The sequence below is a fragment of the Scyliorhinus torazame genome, chromosome 2 (genome assembly GCF_047496885.1).
Source record: "Scyliorhinus torazame isolate Kashiwa2021f chromosome 2, sScyTor2.1, whole genome shotgun sequence".
NCBI classification, from domain to species: domain Eukaryota; kingdom Metazoa; phylum Chordata; class Chondrichthyes; order Carcharhiniformes; family Scyliorhinidae; genus Scyliorhinus; species Scyliorhinus torazame.
In genome coordinates, this window is record NC_092708.1 from 64,696,256 (window position 1) to 64,714,086 (window position 17,831).

A 17,831-nucleotide genomic window follows, 5' to 3' on the forward strand; every position below is an offset into this window, starting at 1 on the left:
ACAATAAACACACCTGTGTACAACTAGTATGATGCCACTGTCACTTTCTTCCACAATGCACACCGACCTCCAAACCCTTAGCCCACTCTCCAGCCATGGACATGTCCCCGGAGCTGTGTCCCATCCTCTAGGTGTTCGGATGTTGGTTGCTGCAGTGTCCATGCATTAAGGTGTGATTGGGATGCGAGGCAATGACTCCCACATGGTATATGGCCTGCCCACCCAAAGGGGGTCCACATGGATTGTGTGAAGTGCTCACTTAACCACGTTACCAATTCCCTATTGGCAATAGCCTTCAGCCGCACAACCAGAGGCTTTGGGGATTATGGCTGGTCGGTGGGCGTAGATGGGCAGGGACAGGTTTTGCCCCGGCATCCGGTGCCCCCTCCTCCCGCTCGGTGCCCATAGGGTCCTGGGGTCCACCTTGGCATGGTGGCGCCTCACACAGTTGCCTCCCGTCGTACTACCCCCCCACTCCCATTCCCATGGCGGCCTATGCCGGTGGATGGTTCCCACCCCAGCCGAGCCCCCCAACCCCCCCCCCCGGGGTGGCAAACCCAACGCCCCCGGGCTCTTTGCCTGTGAGCAAAGATGGCTACTCACCTCCTCGGCTCCCCACAGAAGCCCCTCCACGTTCACGTTTTTCTAAAGGAGTACTAATCGGCGCAAGCGTGACCACTTGCTGGGGAGGCCGCTGAATATGGGATGGCTCTCGTTAGCTGTGTGGAAATTGGGCTCAAGTGGTGATAATTGGTTTCTCGCTCGGCGAGAACACAATAAGGCCGGAGATAGCGTCCATTGTGTACAATTTCGGGCACACTTTGGAAGGATGTAGCACAGATATGATTTACGGAGATGGTCCCAGGGAAAAGAGTCTTCGGGTTAGTCTTCCTATCTTCTCCAAAGCCAGTGTTGAGAGGAAATTTTAAAGCAGCATTCAAAATCATGCCTTGATACAGTAGGTAAGGGGAGAAATTGTTCCCATTGCCAGATGGATCAAGAACCAGCAAAACACTGATTTAAGGTGATTGGCAAAAGAACCAAAGGCGAGACAAAATAACTTCTTTATGCATCTGGTTGGATCAGGAAAGCACTGCCTCAGTGTATGGTGGAGGCAGATTCAATCATGGCTTCCAAAAGCAAATTGGATACTTATCTGAAAAGATTTGCAAGGCAAGTGAACAAGTAAGCGAATGGGACAAGCTGAGGGGCTCTTGCATAGAGCTGGCAGATACAACAGGCCAAATGGCCTTCTCCTGTGCGAGAGACAGTGTGATTCTATGCATTACACTTGAGAAGGTTGTGGTGAACTACCTTCTTGAACTACTGCGGTCCATGTACAAACATACAAAATAGGAAGTAGGCCATTTGGCCCCTTGAGCCACCATTCGATAAGGTCATGGCTGATCTGTTTGTTTCAAGTTTTAATTTCCCATCTACCTCAATAGCTGTTGGTTCCCTTGCCTAAAACAAATCTATCTTCCTCTGCCTTAAAAATATTGAGTGACCCACACCATCCGAGTCAGGGTTCCAAAATTGCACCACCCTCAGAGAAATAAATTCTAATACATGTCCTAAAAGGGCAAATCTAATTTGAAAACAGTTCTGGACTAACAAAAGGAAACATCCTTTACATGTCAGCAAGGCTATTTAGGATCTTATATACTTCAACCAAGTCAACCCTCACTTTTCTAAACTCCAGTGGAAACAAGCCTCCCCTGAACCACATTTACATCCTTCGTTAAATAAGGAGACTAACAGCACATAATATTCGAGATGAGATCTCACCAATTCCCTGTATAATTGAAGCATAACATCCTTACTTTTACGTTCAATTCCTCTTGTAATAAAGGATAGTATTCCATCAACCACCTTAATTATTTGTTGTATTTGCATACTGTTTGTGACTCATGCACTAGAACACCGCATGGGTCATTGTCCGTGTGGAGTCTGCACGTTCTCTCTGTCTGCGTGGGTTTCCTCCGGTTTCCTCCCACAAGTCCCGAAAGACATGCTGTTAGGTGAATTGGACATCCTGAATTCTCCGTGTACCCGAACAGGCGCCGGAGTGTGGCCACTAGGGGATTTTCACAGTAACTTCATTGCGGTGTTAATGTAAGCCTATTTGTGACAATAATAAAGATTATTATCCGCTGCATCTCAGAATTCTGCAGATTATCTCCATTTAAGTAATCCTGTTTTTTGATTATTTCTGTCAAAGGGAACTTCACATTTTCCCACATTATAAACTATCTGCCAGATTTTTGACCTCTCACTCAACCTATCTATATCCATTTGTAACTTCCTTATGTTCTCTTCACAACATACTTTCCTACATATCTTTGTGGTTTCTGCAAATTTACCTCCAATCCAGCTATTTCACTGACATAAATTGTAAAACATTGAGGCCCCAGCACAGACCTCTGCTGGATTCCACATGTCACATCCTGCCAATCGGAAAAAGACTCATTTGTGTATCCTTGCTGCTTTCTGCCATGTAGTTTTGGTACATCAGTAGTGGTGTTAGAAAGGCATTTCTAGGATTTTAACCCACCGATAGGAAAGGAACGGTGTTACATTTTCAAGTCAGGGTGGTGTGTGACTAGGAGGACAACTTACAGGTGGTGTTCCCATACATCCATCTAGGTGGTAGAGGTCACTGATTTGGAGGGTGCGGACAAAAGAGCCTTGATGAGCTGCTGCTGTGCATCTTGTAAATACTATACACTGCTGTCACTCTGGACCTGTGGCAGAGAAACTGAATGTTTAAGGTGGTTGATGGGGTGCCGATTTAGCTGGCTGCTTTGTCCTGGATAATGTCAAACCTCTTGAATGCTGTTGGAACTCGCTGCATTCATCCAGTAGATTATTTCATCACACTCCTATCTGTGCCTTCTAGATGGTAGAAAGGTTTTGCAGAGTGAGGAGGCCAGTGATTTGCCATATAACTCCCAGCCTCTGACCTTCTTTTGTAACCACAGCATGTATATGGCTGGTCCAGTTTAATATCTTGTAAATGGTAACCCCCAAGGATGCTGATGGTAAGTAATTCAGTGATGTTAATGCTATGAATGTCAAGGAGAGATGGCTATTCTCTCTTGTTGGGGATGGTCATCGTCTGGCACTTGTGGCACAAATGTAACTGTAACTTGCAACTTATCAGCCCCGCGCCTGAATGTTGTCCAGGTCTTGCTGCATGTGGACACAGACTGCTTCATTATCTGAAGAATTACAAATGATATTGACCATCAACCCATCATCAGCAAACATCCCTACTTCTGATCTTATGTTAAAAGGTTAGTAATGAAGCAATTGAAGATAATTGGGTCGAAAGCTTTTCTTCATAAGTAAGTTTTTCAGTAAAGCTGTTTAATCTGCGAAAGTGCATTCTGCTTTTAGTTAATTTCTATTTCTTCTTAAGAACATTAGCAATTTTTTTCAGCTTGCTTTCAATCTGACTGGTCTCACAAATAATTGCATCAAATAACTGAGAATTGTATCCCAGAAACAGTTTTGTCAGTGACAATACAGGGAACCTTTGGGTGATGGCAATCATTCATCAGTGACAACAAAGAAAGTCTCTAATTTCCATTGGCTGCAATATTTCCTTTGTAAAATTGTTTTAATCGCATAATTCGAGAAAGCGAATCATAGATGGGAGTAGATTGGTTACTGTAATCCTAATGTTTATTTCAGTGACAATGAAAGAACACAAATTTCTTCGGCAGTTTACTTGTTGTCATCCACTTGACACTATCTTTGAACTTGAGCATAATAACAACACAACAAAGAATACTTCACAAGTTTAATTTTAATTAGCAATCACAATAGAACCTCTTTAGAAAGAAAACAACCAATCATACAACACTGAACAGACTGGTAAACTCTAGCAGTAGAACACTAGAGTCCCAAATAAGGAGCCAAGTTAAAGTGGCCATGACTTGGCATCCAGGCCCAATTTTTAACCCCTCCTTTTCTCAATGAGTGGTTTGTAGGAGGGATTAAAATTAGAAAATTCTAGTTTCCGCCTCCAACCTGCCATATGACGGTGACTTATGGCATTATCGAGAATCCTATTAAAAACAGGCAGGAGTCAACTTAGTTTCAAAAGTGGTAGCCTGATATCATTGTCACTGTAACAAAACCTTTACTTAAGGTTTTGACGAGTTGGAGAGTCGTGCATCCGGTACAGCAACAGAAGCAAGGTGGGAGGTGCCAAAGAGCCAAAAGAACTTATTTTTCCAAATTATTTTTCTCACAACTCCTTTTGGACCAGGTAGAAGAGGAATACACCCCAAGGAGTCCCAGGGTCTTCCTGGTCATGGCCCCCAGTCGATTTCAGTCTTTGCTTCCACTGTTCATTCCCACGGGTCCCTGACTGCAGCCTCTACTGTCACATTCACGCTCCCACATTCTATCTTTCAGCGGATGGCAGCAACTCTTATTGAATGAATCCCAGCGATTAGGATTGACAGGGACTCGATGCTCTCAGACTCTGATGGTGCACCGCCCCCTTTTAAAATCCAGCCACTCACTAGTCTCTGGAATTTGCTTACTTGCAATTGGGAAAGTTGTTAGTTCTTGACTCAGTCACTAGATGGAGCACTTCTATTTGGGTTGTGAATAAGAAATGACGGAAGAAAGAAGCTCAAGATGGATGACCAACATTCTGTCCAAAGATAACTCCCATCAGGCAGTGTTGCCACTGTCGACCATGGAGCAATCCATAGCTCAGAATATTGTTGTTCTTCCAGCTGAATGGGAAGGGGGTGGAAAGTAGTGATGGTTATGTGATTCGGAATAAAAAAATAAAAATATTAGAAAGCAACATTATTTCATTCTATATGCCTGAAATAACCACTTCAGTAAATAAGTACAAAATATGTTTTACTAATTTAAAACAGGTTATTGTATTCAAACTGCTCAGCAGAAGCATTAAACATTAATGTCAATTATTTTTCAACAACCATTTCAAAACTCATTTAAAGTTTTTTATTCAAATTTTAATGGCGTGTAGTTCATGCAACCATACTTTCTGAATGTGATATGACAGTAAACAGATACATTGATAATTTAAACCCTTCTTTAACCTCCATTTTAAAAAATATTTGCGCTCTCGTCGAACAAAAAATGATTTTCACAAAACAATAGTCTACAGAAATGAACGCGGATACAAATTAGTGCATTCAATTGCATTTATAAAGTCTTACAAAGTTTCTTTAACCTAACATAAGCTTTATGAAATATACTGATGCATAATAAATAAAATAGCAAAACATAAGCAAATCAATTGCCATGTAACGTCAATTTGTGGCACTGCAAAATCATTGTCCAGAAATTTGGAGTTTTCTACAAAATCTACAGTGTTAACTTAGCACAGTGTCTCAGACAAATGACTTGATAACAAAACCTTTCCATTCTTAAAAGGGATACCGTCCCCAGTGGCTCAGCATGTTTATCCAGTGAATATCTGGAGGATCTCAGTTTTGATCCCTAGTCTGTGCTGAGTTCGGTGATCTTAGTAGAGGCATCAGTAAGGGCGCTTCAATGGTCTAAGTGCATGCTGGGGTAGAAAAATGGAAAATCACCCAGGGTTGTCACATCTGATCGCTATCCAACGGCCCGACTGAAAGTGAACTTGTGGATATTAGGTGAGGATAGCATTAGGCTTGCCTGTGATGTCCCCTGCGGTTAAGTACCCGTATGACACTCACATGTGAATAACAGCCATTTGGATGAGATACTGGAGGGCGACCGGCGCCCCTGGAACTGGATCCCAAAGAATCAGGGACTTCAGGAAAAAAGGGTGGAGAAGAACAACTGATAAGAAATTTCTTTTAATTGTGACCGGGTAGAAACATCCTAAGTATATTTGGGAAACCTAATTGGATCACGTGACCTTAATATCTTTATTTGGAGTTTCAAAGAGATAGTCTTCAGAAATTCTCTTCCATTATTCTAGTTTAGAAGTGTTGTGCGGAGGTTCCATTGAACTATTCCATTGTTTTGGTTCCATCGGTATCACAACGTTCTAGTGTTTTGACTTTATAGTTATGATGTGACTTCAGGTTCTAGAAGGTTGCTGAACATTACAAACCATTTTCACACAATTGTAACAAAGGTCTTTAAATTTATGCCAAAGTTGTGAATTTAACCCTCAAAAAAAATCTGTACAGTAAAAATTCCAAACTGTAAACAAGGAATACAAACACTGAGAAAGAAAATGGTGGTTCACAAATGAACCATGTACTTCATATACCACTGGCCCATTGAGGACATGTGTTATTGAATGGTACATCCCTTTCAGGCTGTTATGCAGAATTGCAACAGCATCCATAATACAAACAGGAGTTGTATTATAAATTCAACTATTCACATGCAATAATGAAGGGTGAGTGCAGATATAGTTTACTGCTGCAATCTCTGTCTTTTTTGGGTTGATAGACTAATTTATGATTAATTTCTTGGAAATCAATCATAATTTCGGATGGTGAGTATACATAGAGAACAGTCTTAAAGGCTTATTTTACCTTTCCCAACTATTCAATGGAAGGCTCTGCATTAAGGCTGCTAATACAATTCTGCACAGCCTAGTCTAATGACAAGGCACACATTTAATTTAAAAAAAAAGAAACTTAAAAAAAAACGGGAACTGAACAGGAAGGATGAAAATCATTTAAGGCTGTTTAAGTGGCTGAGAGAAAAGCATGTAAACTAATTTAAAGCTGAAGACCATACTGGAACACATCCTTCAGCAGAGCAATTAAAGACTGTTAAAGTTCAGGTGTAACCTCTGTATGCAAATGATGAGGACGTCATCCTGTATGGGTGCAAGGTAAAAATACCTTTACGCAAATAGTCAGTAGCGAGATCAGTACCTAGAGTCTTCGAATGCAATTATGACTGTTTTAACCGTTTGCGTGGAATACCAAATGGTGGGCACTGTGCAGTCGCCAATGCTCGGAAGGCCTCTGCAACTAAATGAGGGTGGGAGTGGATCATCGACTTCCAGCCTTCTGTCTCCATCACATCTGTGGCATGGCTGCGAATAAGTCAAGTAATAAAGTCCATCAGACTAATGAGCATCAGTAATATTCATAATAATTTGTAATAATATGTATTCAAGTGTCAAAACCTGTTATTTATATTTATAGACTGATGAACATAACAATTTTATTATTGAGGGATTCATTTTAGGCGGTCATGTTTTCTCAAAATTCTTTTTGGAATTCTTGCGTCCATCAACTTGCACATTTACATTTTTCTTGTGGCTAAAAGCTGCAGATTTTTCAGTGGACTGAAACAAAATCCAACTGGTTGATGTTGGGGAAGATTCTCTGCATTTCTTCATGGCTTGCTTCCCTAGTCATCTCTTGTCTTATGTACTCTATTTTATTTACCCTCACCCCTTTTGGCTGCTCCTAGATTTTTAGTCATTCTTTGTGCATTCGTCCATTCCTCCTTTGATCTGTAAAAGGCTAATCGTCTCCCTACTCTCAGTAAATTTCAACTCTTCCTCTCAACCGCTGAACCGAAAAACAAGCTGAACATACTAATGTGGTTATAGCTTATCCATTATTCACACCTTTATACATATTTTTAATAGATCTTCTGGAAATGGAATGCAGCTAAACTACGTAATATTTCATATTCTAGTATTTTCACAAGTTGACTGAGGGTGAATTTATATTTTAGTCTCCACCGCTCAATGTTTGGGGCAATTGCCAATTCTGGCACTAACTGCAACTATTCTAAAATTGCTTCCGTCCGTCTTCCTCCCCAAGTTTCTATTCAAACCCACCTGCATATCACCAAATACAAAATCGGACTTGAGCCAGCAAATTCAAGAGTTTTTAAAATAGATATTCATTTTAAAAAGTTCCCCATTGTATTTAGAAGTGATAACTTATAAATTTAATCAGTACAGCCAAAAATAAATATATCTCAAAAATAAGCAATTTCAATGAGTACTAATAAACCTTAAATTTAAAATGCCTAAAAGCTACTACAAAAACACACAAAACTATTTTCTACTTAATACTGTTGTCAGTTCATTAGCAAATTTTAAAAATAATTCTAAACCTTTTAACACGTATCTATTAGCATCCTTATGCCCAAAAGATCCAACTTAAATTTGAGGAAAGTCTTCAAATGGTTGCAATTAGTGGAAACTCCCAGTAGTGATCAATTTGAGCTGGGGATGTGGCCGATTTGGTGGGCGGAGTCTGCTTCCAGACTAACTGTTTTTAAACCAGTTCAAAAGGTTGCGGAAAACAAAAGTTATGCGAATGCAACATTTGTGTCAGTTCAGTGGATATTAGCAAAATTGTGCGGTAAAACTATTTAAACAAGCAGAAAGTCCAGACCATTGGCATGACTAAGTGTGTAAGCAGAGTCAACATATTTGTGGGAGTAGAATTTTCTCTCCTTCGGATTTCAAATGGTATTTTATCAAGATTATCACAGGTCAAGTACCTTACTTTTATTTAAAAACAGAAACTGCTGGAAATACTCTTTAATAATTAAGTCACAAAAGGGTTCATTGTGCAAAGCCAAAGGAAGTGGTAATGGGACAAGTAAAAAACAAAAGATGTGGCGACTAGAGAAGATGTGAATGTCAGAATCATTAACATCTGCTGTTTGCAAGCAGAAAAAAAGAGGGGGAAAAAGGGTAATACAAGAACCAACACAGAGAAAGGAAATAAAATGGGAGCACGTTCAAGTCCAAAAGGCTGTAAAGTGCCCAGACAAAAGAGGAGGTGCTGTTCCTTGAGCTTACACTGAGCTTCATTGGAACACTGCAGTAGGTAGAGAACAGGAGCCATAAAATCCCTACAGTGCAAAAGGAAGTCAGTCAGCCCATCGAGTCTGCACCGACCCTCCAAAAGAGCACTCTACCTAGGCCCACTCCCTGCCCCATTCCTGTAACCCCGTGCATTGATCATGGCCAATCCACCTAATCTGCACATCTTTGGTCTGTGGGAGGAAACTGGAGCACGCAGACACGGGGAGAAGGTGAAAATTCCACATAGACAACCACCCCAGGCCGAAATCGAATCCGGATCCCTGGCACTGTGAGACAACATTGCTAACCAGTGTGTCACCGAGGACAAAAGGTAAGGTGGGAACAACGTGGAAAATTAAAATAACAGGCGACAGGAAGCTTGGGGGCATGCTTTGTTCAGTTCGCAAGCGTAATACCAAATTTCTGCTCAATATAATTCTCCAACTTTCTGACCTCAACCACCGGCAGCGTTCTAAACGCAATGATCATCACCTCATCTTTTGATTAAACACTTTACAGGCTTCCGGACTCGAGACTGAGTTTAACAATTTCAGATCATAACCACTGCCTCAATTTTACTTCCTTTTGGTTTTGTGCTCTTTTTTCCCTTCTTTTCTGTTAAGGCGGCGGATGTTCTGATTTAGCCATTCACACCTACTCTAGATACATCTTTTGTTTGCTTGTCCCATTATCACTACCTTTGGCGTTGCACCTGGAGAGCACTTTTGCCACTTAATTTCGACTGCCTTCCATCCAATCACAAACCGTCACTTTTGATGCTTCCCACTCCCCCTTTTCACTTGGTTAAAACCTATCACATTTGTAACTTTTCCCAGTTCGGATGAAAGTCCTTCGACCTAAAACAATAACTTTCTCTTTCCATAGAAACTGCCAGACCTGCTGAGTAGTTCCATCAATTTTTGATTTTATTTGAGATTACCAGCATCTTCGAACTATAGCACCTTTTAAAAGGAATTCTACAACACGCGAGCATTGAATTATAATATTGCATTGGATATCCGTTGATATTTGAAAAGAAAAAATTCCTGCTTTATTAAAACTGAAATTGCAATATTCTTTCTTTGACCATGTGAAAAGGTCTGTTTGCAGAAATATTTATCATGAAGCAATATGTGAGTTTTAAAATTTCACTTTTAAGGGCAAATCAATCATCACAAAATAAAATTCCAATACAGAGCTTTTGGTTTCAGTGAAGCTGGAACAAAGTTGTACAATTTTACTGCAAGGGTTTTGGGAACATAAGATTATATATATATATATTCACAACTAAAGCCAAGTAGTCTCACATAGACATTGATACAGTAATTATTCAACAAACCTTTTATTTCGAAGCTCAAAAATAGACCACAAACAAATCCATACATGTGTAGCAATTATTTGTGCCTTGACATCTGTACATTTCTTAGGCATATTTACAATCTTCAAAACTTTTCCAAGTTATTGCACAACAGTTATTTAATAAATAATAGGATTGAATAATTGGACTCCAGAGTACTTGGAACAGTAACATTGCACAAACAAAAAACCCACTATTTCCTTCATGAACATTTCATTGCCGAGAACATTTTCTTTTTAAGAATATGGAAACGTTATCTAAAATGGCGATTATGTATATAAAAAAATAAAATGTACCATGTGTGGAATGGAAAAAAGAATGGCTAATAATTCTTTACATCATAAAAAAAACCTCTAAATCTATTTGCAATCTGAGAGATGGCAAAACTTTGAAGCCCTTCTTTGCTCTCTGCAGCATCATATGAGGAATGGCGGTGCTGCCTGCTTTGTCGGTGTTAAATTACTTTGCACTTTTCTATCCCTTTACAAGAATGTAAGCTACTCTCAGATTAGATTGTGATATACAAATGAAGTTACAAAATACATTACAATAAATCTCAAAAAACAAATCAAAATGTCCAATAATTTAAATTTTTCCACTTTACTTACTTGTTACTCCAGTTTTTTCCATCCTTACACCCAAGTTGTCGGAGAACACTGCACCTATGATGGAAAAATAGTAACAGAAAGAAAAATAATTCAACACCACAAACTCAAAGTAAGTTTTGCAGCCCAGATTTCAAATGATTGAAAATTATGACACTCGCCTGTTAATGAAGTCTATTGCTTGAGCCTTCAGCTGCTCTGCACTGTGCAAATCTGCAAGAATGAGAATTTCTGCAACATTTTCAACTGATAGGTTACTACACAAGGTTTCTTCACACATAACCTTTAGACGATCTAGTGCGTACTGGAAGGGGAGCAAAATATATTGGTTACCTCACAAAACTGGAAACTGTCGATTAGAAACATTATCTACTGGCTTTAGATTTGATCTACATTATTACCATGCCCATTGTTTCTGAAGTGAACCTTCCTTCCTAAAACAGCTGAAAAAGTATCTGTTAACATCAGATCCCTGTCCCAGACAAAAATCTTTCTTACTAATGAATCAAACATAAGCAAAGAAGATCGCAAAATAAATGTTTTAAATTATTTAAAACATTTTGAAAAGTGATAGCGTCATACATACCAAGTGCAGAATTTTAATCACATGCAAGTGAATGGCTAAAATTGAGCCCCATTTCTCAACAAACAAAAATTACAAAGTTATCTGTCTACTGAAAGGAGAAAAATGGCTCAAGATAATTACCAATTACCATTAAATTGGTTGGTCAGTGTTTATCCCTCTTCCCAAAATAATACACCATCCTCCAAATCATTAAAGCATGTATTCAGTATAACAAATCCTTAATTTTTATGTGAAAAGTCTGCTGAAATCACATGAATGGGATGTAACAAGAATTTTTGTACTTAGCTTAGATAACTTTAAATTGGCCGATTTCATCTTAAAAATGGCAAAAGCCAACCTTCACTGCACTGTGGAAATCTGCAAGAATGAGAATTGCTGCAACATTTTTAACTGGGAGGGCTACTACACAAGGTTTCTTCACACAATCTTTAGATGATCCTTTATGTATTGGAAGGGGGCGGTAATCTTGATTACCTCAAAACTGGCAAATGTCAATTAAAACATCTTTAACTGTTTGTAGATTTGATTAAGTGCTAAGACAAGAGGTACACATTTCCTGCAGTAACAGCCTTTTCAGTGAGCTTCCGGCTGTTGCTTCCACCACAGGTGTTAATCCCAATTTATGTGGAGATATTCTATTCCCCTTGTCCAAGGATTCCAAGCACACATTTAAAAGACACTCCAGCTCAACCTAACCTATGCCGTTTAATAATATAGAATGATGTTGCACAGGAGGTTGTCATTTGATCTATCGTGCTTGCATAGACTATTAGGAGCTTTCCAAAAAGGCCCATTCATTCCCCATAGCCCAGCAAAGTTCTCCTTTTCAAGTACTGACTTTAATTCCTTTTCAAAGTTATTATTGAATCTTGCATGCATAGAATCCCTACAGTGCAGGAGGAAGCCATTCAGCCCATCATGTGCACCAACCCTCGGAAAGAGGAGTCCAGCTAGGCCCACTCCTCCATCCCATCCCAATAACCAAGTGAATTGATCATGGTCATGAACCTAACCTACACATCTTTGGACTGTGGGAAGAAACTGTGGAAATCCACGCAGAAATGGAGAAAACGTGCAAACTCCACACAGACAGGTAGCCAAGTCCAGAATTGAACCCAGGTCCTTGGTGCTGTAAGGTAGCAGTGCTAACCACTGTGCCACCATGCCACTCTTCCAATGCCCTTTTAAATGAGTACAATCCAAGTCATTACAGCTTACTGCAAAGTTTTCTTCCTCATCATACAGCATCGGATTCTTTTGCTAATTACCTTAAATCTGCACCCTCAACTTACCGAACACACTGCCATCGGATACATATTCTCCTTATATACACTATCAAACCCCTTCAACAATTTTAACGTCTTTATCAAATTTCACCCTAAGTTTCTCTCCTACAAAACACACCAGCTTCTCTAGGCTTTCCACATAACCGATACCATTATATCAATTCCCCTCTGCACTCACTCCAAAATTAAGGTGTCCTTCATACAATGTGGTGCCCAGCATGAGCAGAATTACACTGCTGAGGCCAAATCAATGAATTATAATGGTTAAGCATAACTTTCTTACTTTTGTCCTCTATGCCGCTATTTATAAAAGCAAGGTTCGCATGTACCTTTTTGAAATCCTTATCAACTTGTCCAGTCACCTTGAAAGATTATGTACATACCCTCCCAGCTCTATTCCTATATCCCCTTTCAATGTTTTGTATCTTCTCATTCTTTCTCAGAAACTAAATCACTCCGTACATCTCTGCATTAAAATTTAATCTGCCATGTGCCTGTCCATTTCCATCTGCCTGCGCCCTCAATCTATTACTATCCTCTTTACTGCAATGTCCTACATTTCCAATTTTTAAACTAGATGCAAATTTTGAAATTATACCCTATACAGCAGAGTCCTGATTATTAATATAAAATAAAAAAAGAGCACTAGACACAATGTCAAGCCCTAGGAATACCACTGCAAACTTCTCTCCAGTCTGAAAAACAAATGTTTACCACCCTTTGCTCTGCTTTTTGTCCTTTAGTCAATTTGTGTGCACACAGCCATTATGTCAATGGGCTTCAATTTTGCTAACAAGTATACTTTAATAATGCCCCTTCTCAGTTGTCTCCATGGAATGCTACAAGGGTCCAATCTCTCCTGTTTTCCCTCATAACTAAATTCTTTGATTTGCATCTTCTCCATATGCTGTGAATATTCCCCTTATGCTTTGTTGACCTAAATGAATACAATATCCAAAATAATGAAAACAGATAATATTGGAATAAGTCAATAGGTAAGGTGACATCTGTGGACAGAGGAACTGGGTTAACATTTTCCATTTACCTCTTCAAATTTAGTATACAGTATCATTACTCACAATGAGTTCTCATTGACACGGAAGATTAAACACACATTGAGTGTCCAAGTCCACAAGTGTAATCTTGAGTTTCCTATAGTCTGACATTTTAATTTTCTGCCCAGTTCCCACTCTGACCCCGGCCTCTAACACTGTCCCAATGAAGCTGCAGGAACAGCACATCTTTTGATTAGGCATTTCACAGTCTTTCAAACCTAGCACGGAATTCAACAATTTCATATTATAATCTTTCCCTCCAATTTTTGGACAGATATTGTTGATTCTGTTATTTCCATGTACACCTCCGCTCGATCCATCTTTTTGTTTCTTTACTTACTCTATTACCACATTGTCATTAAATTTCCAGTGTCTTCCACCCTACTACAGAACTTCCCCGTTGTTCTTTTCCCTCCTGCCCTTTTTCCCACCTGTGAACTTTGACTGCAATATTTTACAGTACTGATGAAAGGTCAACAACTTGAAATGTTAATTCTGTGTCTTTCTCTACAAATAGTGCCTGACCTGATGTATGCTTCCAGCATTTTACGTTCTCCACCTCCCCCACCCTTTCATGGGATGTAGGCAGCGCTGGCAAGGCCAGCATTTGGTGCCCATCCCTAACTGCCCTTCAAATTAGTGGTTTGCTAGACCATTTCTGAGCAATTGAGTCAAACACATTGCTGTGGGTCTGGAGTCACCTGTAGGCCAGACCAGATAGAATGGGTGGTTGCCTTCCCTAAAGGGTATCAGTGAACCAGATGGATTTTTTTGTGAAGTATTCTTTGTGGTGTTGCAATTCACGGGATCAGGGGTGAGATGGCAGGGTGGATACAGAACTGGCTAGGTCATAGAAGGCAGAGAGTAGCAATGGAAGGGTGCTTTTCTAATTGGAGGGCTGTGACTAGTGGTGCTCCGCAGGGATAAGTGCTGGGACCTTTGTTGTTCATAGTATATATAAATGATTTGGAGGAAAATGTAACTGGTCTGATTAGTAAGTTTGCAGACGACACAAAGGTTGGTGGAATTGCGGATAGCGATGAGGATTATCAGAGGATACAGCAGGATTTAGATCGTTTGGAGACTTGGGCGGAGAGATGGCAGATGGAGTTTAATCCGGACGAATGTGAGGTAATGCATTTTGGAAGGTCTAATGCAGGTAGGGAATATACAGTGAATGGTTGAACCCTCAAGAGTATTGAAAGTCAGAGAGATCTAGGTGTACAGGTCCACAGGTCACTGAAAGGGGCAACACAGGTGGAGAAGGTAGTCAAGAAGGCATACGGCATGCTTGCCTTCATTGGCCGGGGCATTGAGTATAAGAATTGGCAAGTCATGTTGCAGCTGTATAGAACCTTAGTGAGGCCACACTTGGAGTATAGTATTCAATTCTGGTTGCCACACTACCAGAAGGATGTGGAGGCTTTAGAAAGGGTGCAGAAGAAATTTACCAGGATGTTGCCCGGTATGGAGGGCATTAGCTATGAGGAGTGGTTGAATAAACTCGGTTTGTTCTCACTGGAACGACGGAGGTTGAGGGGTGACCTGATAGAGGACTACAAGATTATGAGGGGCATAGACAGAGTGCATAGTCAGAGGCTTTTCCCCGGGGTAGAGGGGTCAATTACTAGGGGCCATAGGTTTAAGGTGCGAGGGGCAAGGTTCAGAGGTGATGTACGAGGCAAGTTTTTTTTGCACATAGAGTAGTGGGTGCTTGGAACTCGCTGCCGGAGGAGGTGGTGGAAGCAGGGACAATAGTGACATTTAAGGGGTATCATATAGGGATACGGACCCAGGAAGTGTAGAAGATTTTACTTTAGACGGGCAGCATGGTCGGCACGGGCTTGGAAGGCCGAAGGGCCTGTTCCTGTGCTGTACTTTCCTTTGTTCTTTGTTAATGAACTCCTCCGTCACCTGAGAACTAATTTTTAGTGCGGAAGCAAGTCATCCTCACCTCTGTGGGACTGCAGCAGAAGAAGAAGAAAGGCACGATTCAGCGGCCTCGTCGCACGCGGCATGGTGTTTGAACGAGACCGTTGAATTTTCGAAGAGGCGTCTCACAAGATTTGTGATGCTTGAAACGTCATTAGGGACATTTAAATATACATTCGCCGGATTCACTCGGGGCCCGGGATTCATTGGTTGCACCTAGGAGACCTCGCCAGGGCGCCATTTAGTAGTGGCCCACACAAACCTGGACCAGGCGTAATGACACCTGGGGGTTGGGGGTCTCCAATGACCTGGGGCAGGGTGGCAACGAGACACTCCCACTGGCACCTTGGCAATGTGAACCTGACACCATGGCACTGAAGCCTGGTACTCTGGCACTGCCAGGGGCATTGTTAGGGTGTCAGGCTGGCAGTGCCAAGGTACCAGGTTGACACTACCAGGGGTCAGGCCTGGGCTGCCTAGCTAGATTGTGGGAAAGTGGGGAGGTTCTGAGTAACTGCTGTATTTCCTGCACTTTCCCCACACACCATCTGTTCTTTAGGTTGCGGGGTTTTTGCTGCACCCACGCCTTCAGCCGCATGTAGAGCTGATTTCTGGTTCTCTTTGCTGCTTTAAATTCAGAAATGAATGGTGCTTGTGGTTTATCAGCCCCTGGATCCTCCCCAGTCATTCTAATCAAACCAGTCTTGGTGTTTCCTGGTGAATTGACCAAGCATCTCTTTGCAGGTGCTGATTATGGACTCCTTCAAGGTGCCTGGTCTGCCTCAATAGTAATAATAATAATCTTTTATTGTCACAAGCAGGCTTACATTAATACTGTAATGAAGTTACTGTGAAAAGCCCCGAGTCTCCGGAATGTGGTGACTAGGGGCTTTTCACAGTAACTTCATTGCAGTGTTAATGCAAGCCTACTTGCGACAATAAAAGATTATTATTATTACTATTGAGGCAGACCAGGCACCTTGTAAACTGTGTCTCTGGGTCACCAGGAGTCAGCAGGGTGGCAGTTGTATGTTGGCACTTGTTGAATAGGGTTTTCTTTTGAGCATCTTTTGAGTGCCTCAACGTTGATTTTTCTGTGGCATTGCTTCTGATACCATCGCTGCTTTGGGGCTACATTGATCTTGATCACAAAGCAGATAAAGCAGTGGTCTGTCCAGCAGTTGTCAGCTCTTGTCATTGTGCGGGTAATACGCATGCCCTTGCAGTCCCTCACTCGGATGATGACATAGTCGAGCAGATGCCAATGCTTGGAGAAAATATGTTGCCATGAGGTCTTGTACTTGCCTGAGGAACAAGGGATTGGTTATAACAATGCCGTGTTCTAGGGATTTTGTTCAGAGCAGGTTACCATTGGTGTTGGATTTCTCTACTCCTTCTCTGCCAATTAAACCTCACCTGAGGTCTATGTCCTTTCCAACTCTGTGATTGAAGTTGTTTGTAGCTTCCAATGTTGGGACATCAACCCTGTGGAGGCAGTAATCTTTTTGTTTACCCTTCCAGAAAAAGATGCAACCGCAACCTTGTTCCTTGAGCTGTCCTTCCCTTGTCTGCCGGGTCTCACTTAGGGCAGTAATTTTAATGTCGAAGTGTCTGGGCTCCCGGGCAACGATAGCAGTATGGTTCGGGTCTGTTGCAGTTGGATTGTCCATGAGGGTCTCATCATTCCAGGTCGCGAGCTTCATTTTAAGGAGTGGAAGATGCCTGTGCGTGGGTTCTTTTAACGTAGGGTGGCCATTGCACACCAACTGCCACATGGCTTGACAGAGCAAGGCCTTAGTACAGTGGCAAAGGGATCCAACTCGACTGGAGATCAGGCTCCACTGTAAGGGCCTTGGACATACAAACACACAGACAGCTGCTGTCTCCTTTCTCCTTCCCACAGACCCTTTCTCGCATGGGGTAGCACAGTACTATTGCTTCACAGTGCCAGGAACCCGGGTTCGATTCTCGGCTTGGGTCACTGTCTGTGTGAAGATTGCATGTTCTCCCCGTGTTTGCGTGGGTTTCCTCCGGGTGCTCCAGTTTCCTGCCACAAAGTCCTGCAAGGCGTGCTTGTTAGGTGAATTGGACATTCTGAATTCTCCCTCTGTGTACCCGAATAGCCGCCGGAGTGTGGCGACTAGGGGACTTTCACTGTAACTCATTGCAGTATTGATATAAGCCTACTTGTGACACTAATAAAGATTACTATTATTATAAGTGCA

At 41.4% G+C, this 17,831-nt stretch overlaps 1 protein-coding gene across 10 annotated transcripts in view; it reads right to left on the minus strand.

Annotated features, from left to right (window-relative positions):
• The window catches only part of LOC140388150 (speckle-type POZ protein-like A), a 392,296-nt gene that overhangs the window by 59,902 nt on the left and 314,563 nt on the right, over positions 1 to 17,831 (minus strand). For 9 of the 10 annotated variants that reach the window (XM_072471910.1, XM_072471926.1, XM_072471950.1 and 6 more), the window contains 3 exons: positions 10,909 to 11,051; positions 10,751 to 10,804; positions 4,872 to 7,042 (listed from right to left, as the gene is read on the minus strand). In XM_072471910.1, the coding sequence (XP_072328011.1) occupies positions 6,898 to 7,042; positions 10,751 to 10,804; positions 10,909 to 11,051 (342 nt within the window). In that variant the 3' untranslated portion in view covers positions 4,872 to 6,897. Of the gene's footprint in view, positions 1 to 4,871; positions 7,043 to 10,750; positions 10,805 to 10,908; positions 11,052 to 17,831 lie in introns of those variants that run through there. The other variant, XM_072471935.1, reaches the window with a different exon arrangement.